Below are 14,113 nucleotides of genomic sequence, written 5' to 3' on the forward strand. Positions count from 1 at the left end.
TATAACATCGTAAATCTATTCAAATTAATCTCAAAAGCAAATAAAGAGGACGGATTTTGAAGACCGTATTATTAAGAGCTCAGATGAAAATGTCTATTCTGATTAATCGTAACAAATAAATAAAAATATTTTTAAAGTTCAAATCAAAATGAATAAAAAAATGAATGAAATTGAATAAAAAAAAGTGAGTCGGTCTTGTTTATTTTTAGCTTTTGTACTTGTGTTCTTCTCCCCAAAATGTGCAATTAAAAAGCCCTTTGTTTCTTCTTTTCTTAGCAATACGCAGGTATGCATTCGCAAGGACAAAATCACACCATCGTTTTTCAATTGATGGCCGGTAAAAGATCAGAGCATACTTTTGTTTCCCTCTCGATTCATCTTGAATCAGCACGAGTGAAAGAGTAAGAAAGCGCAGCTGAGAAAACCCTATGCTCGTTCATAATTCTGGTTCATGATGGCTTGTTTTCCGACAGGGTGCGACCGGTGCGATCATTAGCGGCGGTTTTGAATAGGTGGCGATGGTTTTTGCGGTTGTGATGGGTGTTAGATGAAGGTTAATTATTATGGAAACCCTAGTATTGATTACTTGTTCCTAGTCCATCACAATCTGATTCTTGATTTCATATGGCAAAGCTTCTTCGAGGTCAGTGCTAAAAACAATTTTCTAGCATTACATCATTATCATATTCTTCATTTCTGTATCATTTAATTGGATTTAAATACGATTAAACAGATAATTACTTAGCTTGAATCGAATTGTCTCTTATCTTGTGAAGCAATTTTAAGTGTTAATTGCAGTTAAATTGGGGTGAATCAACCATGATTGAAGTCGAAAAATTGCTACTTCAAGCAACTCCTGAAATTCCAGCAAACCAGATATTTATTCTTTTATCAAACAAGTATACCCCTACAAGACTTGTTATTATAGCTATTGCCTATAGTTACACGATTACATCAGATAGGATTAAATGACCATTTTAAGCTTTCTTGATTCACTATAATCCTAGGGTGTCTTTTATTATACCAATGAAGAAATATCAAAAAAGGCTCATGGGTGAATTATATTTTCATTTTAAAACCATTCCTGCGTAATCTTAATACATTGATATAATTGATTTTCACTTGTACATATGAATTTATTTTATTCTTATACAAATACATTAAAAGCCATTGATTTAAAGTACATTACCATTGTATGCATGTAATATATCCAATAATCAAATTTGGAAAGACTATTTGTCATACATGTAAGTCACTTTTCTATTTTGCTGTAATGTTAGATTACATTCAATACAAAAAGTATGTGAAAAGACTTTTAAAAAATTGTTTCAACATAAATTGGCTTAGTTCTTTAAGGAAAAAAAGATAAATATGTCCTTTTGTGTGTAAGTTATGAAAAAATAACAACAAATGATAAAAAAAAAAAAATAGATACCACACTTCTGTTGTATGGTATCTCCTTTGACAAAGAAATGCAAAAAACCTGCGATTATTTTTTTATGAGAAAAAAGGACAATTATGCCCTTTTCTTTATAAATTATGAAAAAACAAAAGCAAATGATTAGAAAATGAAAGTATAGATTCTTTTTTCATTTATAAATGATAAAAACAATGTATAGATGCGTAAAAAATGAAAAACTTCAACCTTATGTGAAAAAATAATACTATTTGACAAAAATGGTCCCTATGGCAGATTTAGCATTATAATTCTCTGTTATAAAAGTATTTGACAGGAACATATGATAGTTTATGGTGAAAAAAAAACTTAAGCTTTCTGTCATAAATCTCATACCATCAAATGGTTACCATGGTAGTTTGTTTTTACACAAATGGTCATGTTGGTGATAAACTCTTTGATAGAAATGGTCACCAAATCGAATTCATATTTGACATTGACAATAAAATAAAGAAAAGTACATTGCTATAATACCTAAATTATCCATTGAAGTTAGGATGAATAATAGTCAAACAAAGAAAAATTAAAAAAATTAAAGAATCACATGTAGGTCGTTATAATACATGCAAAGCTAATTGTTGAGTAAGTTGAAAATTAAATTGCTATTATAGACCTAACAATACTTTCATGCTTCAATTTATTAATCAATTTCTATTTTGTTTTTGATATAGAATATTGACAAATAGAGAATGTAAATTGTCCGGTTGTAGTCATATATGTAATAAACAGGTGGAGATGCACCTTTAGTAGTTTGCAGACACGAAGAAGAATTCTCGAATGATAAGTTCCAAGACGCCAATGAAGAAGCGAAGAAGATAATAACTGGGAATCGATATTTGTAAGTTGGAGGATGATAATTAGCTGATTTTAAGGGATTGCATATATATCTATAAAAGTTTGAAATTTTTGTCTACATATATAATACACGTAATTTGAATGTAGTGTATTGGATATGAAAACAAATTTCCTTAATTTTAGGGGAAGAGTTATTGACAATTGAAGAATTGCATGGGCGGGAAAATCAGTTGAACAGTATTTCCGAGATTGACACGTGGCAGAAAGGAGGTGTAGAAAGATGCCACGTGGCAGTGCAGAGAGTCTTTTATTAGGCATGGAGATTTAATATATATATATATATATATATATATATATATATATATATATATATATATATATATATAAGAACAAAGTCGTCTTATCGTTAGTACGCCTCATTCACGAAGCCGGTCTATAAGGTGGGTATAAGGTTGTTGCCTATAAAATGGCAACTTAATGGGTGTCCACTCTCACCCACCGCTTGCTTGACCGGTGGTGGGTCGTTAGCCGAACGGGTAAGACAAGGACTTATAAATTCTCATTAAAAGTATGATGAATATTATAAAGTAACTAAATTTTTATTAAATTCGTAATCTTAGTTACTTTAGGAAAAATGTGAATAAGGTGCTAATCCATGAAATTACACTTTACACTTTGTTTAAGTCGTTGGTGGAGAATGTGTGGTTAACCGGCACACTAACTTGGACTTAACAAGGTAGGTAAAGGGTGACTTAAGGTTTATTATAGTATCGGTGGAACGTGTGTGGTTTACCGGCACATCGATTGAGTGATAAACTTTAAGGGTACCAAGTGATTTGCATGGTTACTTCACACCTCGTTTTGTGATCCTCGGTATCCCAGTCACAAAACTTGGAGGGCACACTCGAGATTGAAACATGCCTTTAAAAAGTTCATTGATTCTCAAAGAATCTAGGAATTTCTAAGAACCAATCAAAAACCTAATATTTAATATTTCGGTTTTCGTGGTGGAAATTGGTGAATCGTCATTCACCTATCTTTCAAATATGTTATAGCTTGGATTACGACATACCTCTTCTAAGTTATAATATATTGTGATTGGATCCTAGCCTTAATATTATATTTTGGTGTTTTATTAAGGACTCTCTAAATATCTAAACTAATCTTGTCCTTTTCCTTCAGATGTCTTCAAACAATGCTGCTTCTGGCTCTAACCCTAATGGCTCCTTTACCCTTATGAACTTGTGTGGGAAAGTCACCTTTGATGGATCCAACTTCAATGAGTGGATCAGAAACATCAGGATGATTACCCGCTACGAGGACAAAGAATATGTCCTTGACAAGGAGCTTAAGGAGATTGATGAGACCACTGCAACTCCTCAGGAGATCGTTGATTTTCAGGCACATGAAAGGGATGCTACGAAAGTGGCATGCATCATGATGGCCACGATGACAGCGGAACTCCAAAAGTCTTATGAGGATTTCTACCCTTATGAAATGCACCAAGATCTGATGGAAAGATACCATCAAAGTGCACGACAAGAGAGGTATGAAATCATCTGCTCCATGATAACAACCATGATGAAGGACGGGGAATCCGTCACGAGCCACATGCAGAATATGCAAAGGTATGTGGATCGATTACTGAAGCTTAATGTGAACTTCCCTGAGGAGCTTGCAATAGATATCATTTTGCACTCCTTACCATTGTGCTATGATCAATTGCATGACATATCACATGAATAAGGAAGAGGTCACACTCAGCAAACTTCAGGGACTTCTCAAGACCGCAGAAACAGGTCTTAAGGGGAAGTCGGTTGTTAACACTCCTACTCCAAATTCTACTCCGATTTTGGCAATCGGGAAAAGTCGAGGGAAGAGGAGAAAGAGCTCTTCTAAGGGTATCAAGGCTCGGACCCTTGATGGCTCTTCTTCAAGTGGAACCAAGAAAGGTTTCGTCACTCCATCTTCTGAGCAAAAAGAGGCTGAATGCTTCTATTGCCATGAAAAATCACATTGGAAGCGGAATTGCCCAAAATACCAGCAAGATGTGAAGGATGGGAAAGTTAAACCCAACCATGCAGGTATTTACACTATCATTTCTAATAACTCACCCCATTCTAAATCTTGGGTCCTTGATACCAGTTGTGGTATTCATATTTGTTGTGACTTGCAGGGACTAAGAAGAAGTGAGAATGTGGAGCAAGGAAGAATAAACTTAATCATGGGGAATCGGAAAGCTTTACCTGTCACCAAGATTGGAGTTTATACTTTATCGCTAAGTAGTGGGTTTAGTTTAGATTTGAATAAGTGTTGTTATTCGCCAGAAATGGCAAGAAATATTATTTCCTTTCACGCATTGTATAAACAAGGTTTCACCTTTTCGTTTGATAATGAAGTTGGTTCGATTAATGCTTTCTTTAATAATGTTCTTTATTTCAAAGTATTACCTTGTGATGGCGTGTATGAAACAGTATCTGTGGTTGATAACTTAGGAAATAATGTATTGTGTATTGATTCTGTTAATAATAATAACTTGGATAAAGCGTCATTATGGCATTGTCGTCTTGGACATATAAGCAAGAAACGCATAGGCGAACTCCAAAAGGATGGAGTCTTGGAGTCATTTGACCTAAAGTCAGATGATAGTTGCAAATCATGCTTATTTGGAAAAATGACAAAGTCACCCTTCACAGGCTCGTGTGAGAGGGGTGAAGGTTTGTTGGACCTTGTACACACAGATGTGTGTGGACCATTCAAACATGCCACAAGGGATGCTAATCGTTATTATTTGACTTTTATTGATGATTACAGTAGATATGGATATGTCTACTTGATCAAGCATAAGTCAGAAACTTTCGAAAGGTTTAAGGAATTTAAACAGGAAGTCGAGAATCAATTGGGCAGGAACATTAAGATGCTTCGATCCGATCGTGGTGGTGAGTATCTTAGTTCAGAGTTCCTTGACTATCTAACGGAATGTGAGATAGTCTCACAATTGACACCTCCCTGGACACCACAGTTGAATGGTGTGGCTGAGAGGCGTAATCGAACCTTGTTGGATATGGTTCATTCCATGATGAGTCGAGCTTCGCTACCAATCTCATTCTGGGGGTATGCCTTAGAGACTGCCGCCCATATCCTTAATCTAGTCCCTACAAAGAAAGTTGCCAAAACTCCTCACGAGATGTGGACTGGTAAAGTACCCAAACTAGACCACATCAAGATTTTGGGTTGCGAGGCTTTCGTGAGACGCGAGACTCATGATAAGCTCGAACCCCGAAGCGAGAGGTGTATTTTCATCGGCTACCCACAACAATCTTTTGGTTACCTCTTCTACAGACCTAGTGAAAATGTGGTCTTTCTAGCTAGGAGGGCTTTCTTTAGAGAGAGAGTTCATAAGCCAAGGAAACAGTGGGAGGCAAGTTGATCTTGAAGAAATTCAAGAGTTAAGCGGTGAAGGAACTTCAAACCCTAGCACTCAACTTGAGGAGGAAACTCCTGTTGAGCCAATTGACAAGTCTGTACCTCTGAGGCATTCCACAAGGGTTAGGAATGCTCCTGAGCATTACTATGGATTCCATATTACTGCAGAAGGAGATACACTTATCAGTGATGAGACACTGATAGGTCTGGATGAACCTAACAGTTACGCGGAAGCCATGGCAGGCCCTGAGTCAGCCAAGTGGAAAGAGGCAATGGACAATGAAATATAGTTCATGTATGACAATCAAGTTTGGAACTTAGTTGAGAATGTACCAGGTCGTAAGACAGTAGGGTGCAAATGGGTCTTCAAGAAGAAGACCGACATGGATGGTAAAGTACACACTTATAAGGCTAGACTGGTTGCAAAGGGCTTCTCTCAAATTCCTGGAGTGGACTATGATGAGACCTTTTCTCCAGTAGCCAAGATTAAGTCTATTCGGGTTCTGTTGGCCATAGCTGCATTTCATGACTATGAAATATGGCCAATAGATGTCAAAACCGCTTTCCTTAATGGAAAGTTGGCTGAAGATGTTTACATGAGTCAGCCAGACGGTTTTGTCAGCAACGAGTACCTTAATAGAGTGTGTAAGCTTGTGAAATCCATTTATGGATTGAAGCAAGCACCTCGCAGATGGAATCTTTGCTTTGATGAAAAGGTCAAGGAATTTGGCTTTTCTAGGAGTGAAGATGAGTGTTGCATGTATGTCAAGGCTAGTGGAAGTATAGTTAGCTTTTTGGTGTTGTATGTGGATGACATACTATTCATAGGAAATGATATCCCAACTCTGCAAGAAGTTAAGTCCTGGCTTGGGAAGTGTTTCTCTATGAAGGACCTAGGAGAAGCTGCCTATATTCTAGGGATAAGGATCTTGAGAGATCGGAGTAAAAGACTAATTGGACTTAGTCAGAGTACCTACTTGGATAAGGTGCTGAAGAGATTCAGCATGTAGGACTCCAAGAAAGGAGAGTTACCCATCCAGAGTAACGCCAGATTGAGTAAGACACAAAGCCTTAGCACTGAGGCTGAGATAACAGAAATGAGTCGAATACCTTATGCTTCGACTGTAGGATCGATCATGTATGCTATGACGTGTACTCAACCTGATGTAGCCTTTGCCCTGAGCATGGTTAGCAGGTATCAGGCGAACCCTGGCATGGCACACTGGACTGCGGTAAAGAATATCCTCAAGTACCTACGGAGGACTAAGGACTGGGTCCTTATCCTCGGTGGGAGTGATGACTTGAGAGTTGTAGGGTATAGTGATGCTAGCTTCCAGACTGATAGGGATAATTTCCGCTCTCAGTCGGGCTGGGTCTTTACCGTAAATGGAGGAGCAATTTCTTGGAAGAGTTCCAAGCAAGAGACAGTGGCTGATTCAACTTGTGAATCAGAGTATATTGCAGCTAGCGAGGCGGCAAAGGAGGCGATATGGCTGAAGAACTTCATTGGAGACCTTGGAGTTGTACCAGCTATTAAAGAGCCAATGGAAATTTCCTGTGATAGTGAAAGTGCTGTTGCCTTAGCCAAGGAACCAAGGGATCACGGGAGATCCAGACACATTGACCGAAAATACCATTTTATCAGACATCGGATAGAAGAAGGACTCCTCGTGGCAAAAAGGGTATCATCGGATGAGAACCCAGCAGATCCCCTCACGAAGGGACTGACTCAGGTTAAGCATCTTCAGCATGCTCGGAGCATAGGGCTGAAAGATGATATTAGATTTAGTAGTTAGATAACTTCTAAATTTGTAAAGTGTAATTGACATTAGATGATGAATAAAAGGTGTTTTATTTATGAGTAAAGTGTTTCTATCTCTTGTCGATCGTTTACTATATTTCTTTTGCATGTTTTGATTTCCAGAATAATTTTGTTTGGTATAACATATTATTCAAACCTCCACAGTCGGTCATATGTCGGAAGTAGGTATGAATCAAGACTGTCATGATTGGTTGCAGAGGTCTGAGGTGTTGGACAAGGCTACAACAATCATGAGTGCTCATAAGTTTTGAGCATTGGACACAACGCACGCTCACTGGAATCACTTCATGGAATTCTATCTCGAGTGATTGTGAGACGGTAATATCATATAAGTCTTCAAACCTAGAGATATGATTTGTTACTTACAAGTTTGTTATGCATTGATTGTACGAAAACACATTGGTAACTCGATGTTATAAAACGTGCTTTTGTGTATAATTCAATTAGTGGTAGAACAAACATATGAGTCGAAGTTTATCTGTTCCTTCTTGGATTAGAAGTTGATATCTGGGCCCCTCGATGATTTTGTTTTGACCTATGTACCGGGCCCGGTCAGAACTAAGTTGATGTGTTCAATTAAGTTCTTTGTCAAACAAATCGGAAATCGGAAAACAAACTGCTGAACAATAAGTAAGACATTGTTCCATGTATTTGTCCGGCAGATATCTAGAACAGAGGATTATATGATCACTTATCTTAAATGGCGTATCAACATCTTCTCAGTTCTGAGAGACCTTGAAAGAGCTACGATTGCCTGTCGGTTCCTGAAGTACTGGAGTTATAGTTATTAGACTTATCCAAGTGGGAGACTGTTGGATAAGGTGTCTAAGTCCATAACTATTTCTGGTTAATACTTGACCCGACCCGGCATGGTCCATTTGGGTTGCATGGCACCATGCAATTGGATAGACTAAATGAGAGGAATAATACTTGGAGATTATTAATATATTAGAAGTTCTAATATATTAATAATATTATTTGATGAGTTTGATCAAGAATTAATTTAGAATTAATTAAGTGATCAAAAGATAACTAATTAAATATATGGGTTGATTATGTAAATCATTCATATCTTGTATAGTGGGCTAAGAGGCTCCATGGATTATCAAGTTGGGTTCTACCCATAGGATGCTCCATGGATGCTCCATGGGAGTTACAAACCCATGGGTCATGGAAATGAAGAGTCATGACACATTAGGGTTTACATGGTGTAACCCTAGATGTGTCAACAGTATATAAGGATCCCATTCTCCACCAAAATCGGTTACACATAAGAAACTAGAGGGCTAGGCCGATTTCAAGAAGTGTGTATTCTCGCAAAAGTCTTTCCAAGAGCATTTGGTGTTGTGTGAAGCATTCGAGGCATCACACTTGGGGTGCTAGGCTCACAAGGTTTCAAGGAATATAAGCAACAACAAGGTAAGTTATTCGATCTTTCATTCAAGTTAGAAATTGTTCCCCATGTATGCTAGATAGGAATATAACCTTGGAATTCAACTTTGCATGATAATTAGACAAACATAGATCCAAGGTTATTAGGGTTGCATGTACACTTAGGAAGTGTTAGAATGCTCAAAACCCATCAGTTGTTGTATGAAAACTCAGCCAAGGGTAGATAGGAATCCAAACCCACCAAAGTCCATAACACAAGCGCGTAGCATATCCTCAAGTGTTTGAATCGTTCACTCACTTTGCTTGTCTGTCGGTGGATGGTATGCGGTGCTAAAATGTAGTCGGGTACCCAACTCCTCATGAAATTTCTTCCAGAACGTCCAAGTATAGCGCACATCACGCTTAGACACTATCAATATTGGCACACCGTGCCGAGCCACTACCCCTCGAACGTAGACCTCAACCATCTTCTCCGTAGAAGACCCCTCACTTATATCCAGGAAGTGAGAACTCTTTTTCAACCGATCCACAATCACCCAGATCATATCCACACCCCTCAAAGTCCTCAACAATTTGGTAGTAAAATCCATAGAGATTTGTTCCCACTTGCATAGAGGAACCTCCATAGGTTGCAACTTTCCATGAGGGCGCTAGTGCTCTACCTTGACCTTACGGCAGGTCAAAAACATCTCTCAACTACCGATGACACTTCTCTCTTCATATCGGGCCATCAATAGTCATGTTTCAAATCCATGTACATCTTTGTGGCCGCATGATGAATAGAAAACCTCGACTTATGGGCCTCCTCCATCAAAATTTGTCTTGCTCCACCCGTACATGGCTCCCCTATTCGCCCATGGAAGCTCATGAGCCCCCGACTATCCATCTCAAACTCAGAAATATGCCTGATCACCCACTCTCTCTCTTGCGGTTTTCTAGTCTCATGATCTAAGATTGGATACATCACTGTCATCCTTATAAACACGTCTCGAATTGGAGAACTCGCTTCTCTACAACTCGGGGCATCAGCTACCACATTAGACTTGCATGGGTGATACAGAATCTCACAATGGTAGTCCTTCACTACATACAACCACCTCCTCTGTCTTATATTTAGGTTGGTCTGATCCATAAGGTACCCTAGGCTTTGATGGTTAGTGTATATGGTGTTGGATTAGTTTCTAAGCCTATGACTATATTTGGTATGCACTTGACCCGATTGTGCATGGTCCTTTCGGGTTGCCTTCACCAAAGCAATTTAACAAGGTAATTTGATGAGAGAGAGAAAGAGGATATTATGATTTATTAATATATTATAAGAATAATATATTAAAGGAGAAATCATATTTATTTAATTAGTATTAGTCATAAATTAATTATGAATTAATTTGGTGACTAAAAGAGATTAATTAAATAAAGGGGCATAAACTGTCAAGTGTGTGATAGTTGTGTTTTGGGCTGGGAAACCTAATGGACTAAGGGGAATGAAATTATGATGAAGGATCATCATATTTTCGTCTAAGGCCTTATTCCAGAAGGTTCCTTGGGCTACTTCGTGAGTAAGCTAACCATTAAGGTTTAGACTGAAACCCTAGCAGCCTACAGTATAAATAAGACCCCTAGCCTTCAATTTTCGGCCACTTGCTTCCCAAGAGAAACCCTAGGCTGAAATTAAGCTTCCCTCCTCCTCTCTCATAGTTTCCTTCTTGCTTGTGGTGTTTGTAATCCATTAGAGGAGTTACACTTGTGACTCTAAGCTCAAGAACAAGAAGATTCAATGAATTTCAAGCCAATTGAAAGAGGTAATCACTTAGATCTGTTCTTATAGTGTTAATTTTGAATTATGTATGCTAGATTAGGGTTTTCAAGTCTTGGAGTCATTGCATGTACAATAGAGAAACCTAGATCCAAACATTAGGGTTTGTATGAGCACATTGGATTGTTCTGATGCCTAAAATCTATCAGTGGTGTCAGAGCCATGATTAGTTTCTGTTGTATGTGATGTAATTGTCGTATTTCTGCTGAAAATAATTTTTTTGGCGTCTGTCCGACTCAAAACGGTGAGTAAGTATCTGGACTCGGCGAGTTGGCCCAAATCGGCGAGTCCAGGACTAACTTGGCGAGTCTGGGAGTCAGACAGAGTATGCTTCGGGAATAATAGTGTCTTGATATGATAAATATGGATTATTTAAATTATTTGGTAATTATCTTGTGACTAAAATTGGATTACGTCAAATATAGCTAATCAAAAAATTAATTGTTTAATTTATATTATTTGTTATTTGATCTCTTATGTTTTGAAAAGTTCAAAACTTATCCTCAAGTTTTGAAATTTAATTTTACGATTAAAAGTTTGATTTTGAATGATTTAAATTTCAAACCCTTAGAATTTTACATGTTTAAAATTCAACCCTATACTATTATATCATTACAAGATTAATTAATATATATGTATAAGAATAAGCTAGCCTTATCGCTAGTATGCCACATTCACAAAGCTATTCTATAAGGTGGGTATAAGGTTGTTGCCTATAAAATGACGCTTAATGGGTGTACACTCACACCCACCACTTGCTTGATTGGTGGAGGGTCGTTAGCCGAACGGATATGATAGGGTACTTAATTCCTCATTATAAGTATAATGAATTTACAAAGTAACTATAAAATTTTACAAATTCTCAATCTTAGTTACTTTACGGTAAAATGTGAAAATGATGCTATTCCATGGAATCACACTTTGCACCCTTGACAATCTTAGTGGAGTGTGTGTGGTTAATCGGAACACTAATCTGGGATTGACATTGTGGCGAAGGGTGGCTTGATGTTTGTCATAGATCAATGGAGCGTGTGTGGTTTACCGACATATTGATTAGGTGATAGAAACATTGGGTGGACCATGTTGATTCGCATGGTTATTCATGACTTGTTTGCGATCCTCGGTATCCCAGTCGCAAATTTGAAGTGCATATCGAGATTTCAACATGCCATTGAAAAGTTCAAAGAATCTCAAAGATCTAGGAGTTTTCAAGTACATTTAAAACTTAATTTCCTTCCGTTTTTCATGGTGAAAATTAGTGAATCGTCATTCACTTACCTTCAAATTATTTACTTTTAGATTACGACATCCCTTTTCTAAGTTGTAAATAATGTTCTTGGATCTTAGCCCTAATTTTTCATTTGGGTGTTTAATTGGGGATTCTTTCTAATCAAACTTGTCCTTTTTTATTTTCAGATGTCGAACGGAAACAACACTCCTCCTACAGCTACTGGTGGATTCTCACTCATGAATTTGTGTGGGAAAGTGATCTTTAATGGCAACAACTTCAACGAGTGGATCCGAAACATTCGAATGATCACTCGATACGAGGACAAAGAATATATCCTCGACGAGAAGCTTGAAAAGATCAATCCAGAAACTGCCACTGCTGAAGAAATCGCTGCCTTTGAGGCTCATGAACGTGATGTAACGAACGTTCATTGCATCATGCTCGCGACTATGAACGCAGAACTCCAGAAGCCCTATGAGGACATGTATTCATTTGAGATGCATCAAGATTTAATAGATAGGTATCACCAAAGCGCGAGTCAAGAGCGCTATGAGATCATCACCAACATGATCATCGCTAAGATGGGAAGCGGAGAATCCCTGACCTCGCATTTGCAGAAGATGCAGAGGTATGTTGATCGTCTTCTAAAGTTGAATGTTAACTTTGATGAGGATTTGGCTATCGACATCATTCTGCACTCCTTGCATCCATGCTACAACCAGTTCAAAATGACCTTCCACATGAACAAAGAGGAGGTCACCTTGAGCAAGCTTCAAGGGTTGTTGAGAACTGCTGAGTGCAACCTAAAGGATAAATCTATTGCATCAACTCCTACTTATTCGGCCACTATGTTGGCAATAGGGCAAGGAAGAGGTAAGAAGAGGAAGGCTCCTTTTAAGAGCCACCAAAAGGGAAAGTCCCAAGATGTTTCCTCTTCTAGTGGAACCAAAGCAGGTCCTGCTAAACCCTCCTCTGACCCTAAGCAAGCAGAGTATTTTTATTGACACAAGAAGGGCCACTGGAAACGAAGCTGCCCCAAATATCTGCAGGACATTAGAGATGGGAAGATAAAGCCCACCTATGCGGGTATGTATTCTATTAAATCTAACAACTCATCACTTTCTACTTCATGGGTTCTTGATACAGGATGTGGTTTCCACATTTGTTCTGATTTCCAGGGCCTAAGAAGAAGTAGGGAGGTGGAATATGGGAAGATAAACATGATTATGGGAAACAGAAGATCGTCGCCTGTGACCAAAGTCGGAGTTTATTCTTTAGTGTTGAGTAATGGGTTAGGATTAGATTTAAATAATTGTTGCTATTCACCAGATATGGCAATAAACATCAGTTCTTTTCATGGATTATATAGACAAGGTTTCAGATACCTAATTGATAATAGTAATGGTTCTATTAATGTTTATTTGAATGGTGTTTTTATATCAATGCATTTCCTTGTAATGGAATATATGAATCTGTGTTGGTTATAGACAATTTAGGAAATGATATGTTGAATGTTGATTTGTCGAATAGTTTAGATAAAGCATGCTCGTGGCATTGTCGCCTTGGCCATGTGAGCAAGAAACGCATAGGCCAACTCCAAAAGGATGGAGTGTTGGAGTTATTAGACCTTAGGGACGATGACGTGTGTGAATATTGTTTGCTTGGGAAGATGACCAAGTCACCCTTTACTGACACTTGTAATAGGGGTGAGGGTCTATTGGATCTCGTACACACCGATGTGTGTGGGCCCTTTAGACCCACCACAAGGGATCCTGGCCGCTTCTACGTGACTTTTACAGATGATTATAGCAGATATGGATATATCTACTTAATCAAGCAAAAGTCAGAAACCTTTGAAAAGTTCAAAGAGTTTAAGAATGAAGTGGAGAATCAGCTGGGCAGGAAAATCAAGATGCTTCGGTTAGACTGAGGAGGAGAGTACCTAAGTCTTGAGTTTCATGACTATCTAAAGGAATGTGGAATCGTTTCGCATTTGACGCCTCAGAGAACACTACAATTGAATGGTGTGGCTGAGAGACATAATCGGACCTTGTTGGACATGGTTCGTTCTATTATGAGTCGAGCTTCGTTACTAATAGCTTTCTGGGGGTACGCCTTAGAGATGGCCGCCCATATCCTTAATTTAGTTCCCACCAAGAAGGTTGCCAAAACACC

At 38.1% G+C, this 14,113-nt stretch overlaps 1 protein-coding gene across 7 annotated transcripts; it reads left to right on the forward strand.

Moving 5' to 3' along the window:
• Positions 1 to 223: 223 nt before the first annotated feature.
• On the forward strand, positions 224 to 13,564 carry LOC145062713 (uncharacterized). Of its 7 annotated transcripts, XR_013687690.1 has the most exons (5): positions 224 to 401; positions 474 to 643; positions 2,128 to 2,294; positions 3,434 to 4,335; positions 4,428 to 4,663. XR_013687690.1 is itself a non-coding variant. In XM_079010302.1 (3 exons), exons 2-3 carry the CDS (start codon positions 548 to 550, stop codon positions 12,940 to 12,942), a joined length of 915 nt encoding a protein of 304 aa, XP_078866428.1. In that variant the 5' UTR covers positions 224 to 401; positions 474 to 547; the 3' UTR covers positions 12,943 to 13,099. The 7 variants fall into 7 exon arrangements, 1 of the variants encoding a protein (XP_078866428.1); XR_013687688.1 differs by lacking the exons at positions 2,128 to 2,294; positions 3,434 to 4,335; positions 4,428 to 4,663 and adding exons at positions 12,124 to 13,024; positions 13,117 to 13,564; XR_013687692.1 differs by lacking the exon at positions 2,128 to 2,294.
• Positions 13,565 to 14,113: the final 549 nt, after the last annotated feature.

This window comes from Lactuca serriola, chromosome 7 (assembly GCF_051521515.1).
Source record: "Lactuca serriola cultivar US96UC23 chromosome 7, Lser_US96UC23_V15, whole genome shotgun sequence".
Taxonomy (NCBI): domain Eukaryota; kingdom Viridiplantae; phylum Streptophyta; class Magnoliopsida; order Asterales; family Asteraceae; genus Lactuca; species Lactuca serriola.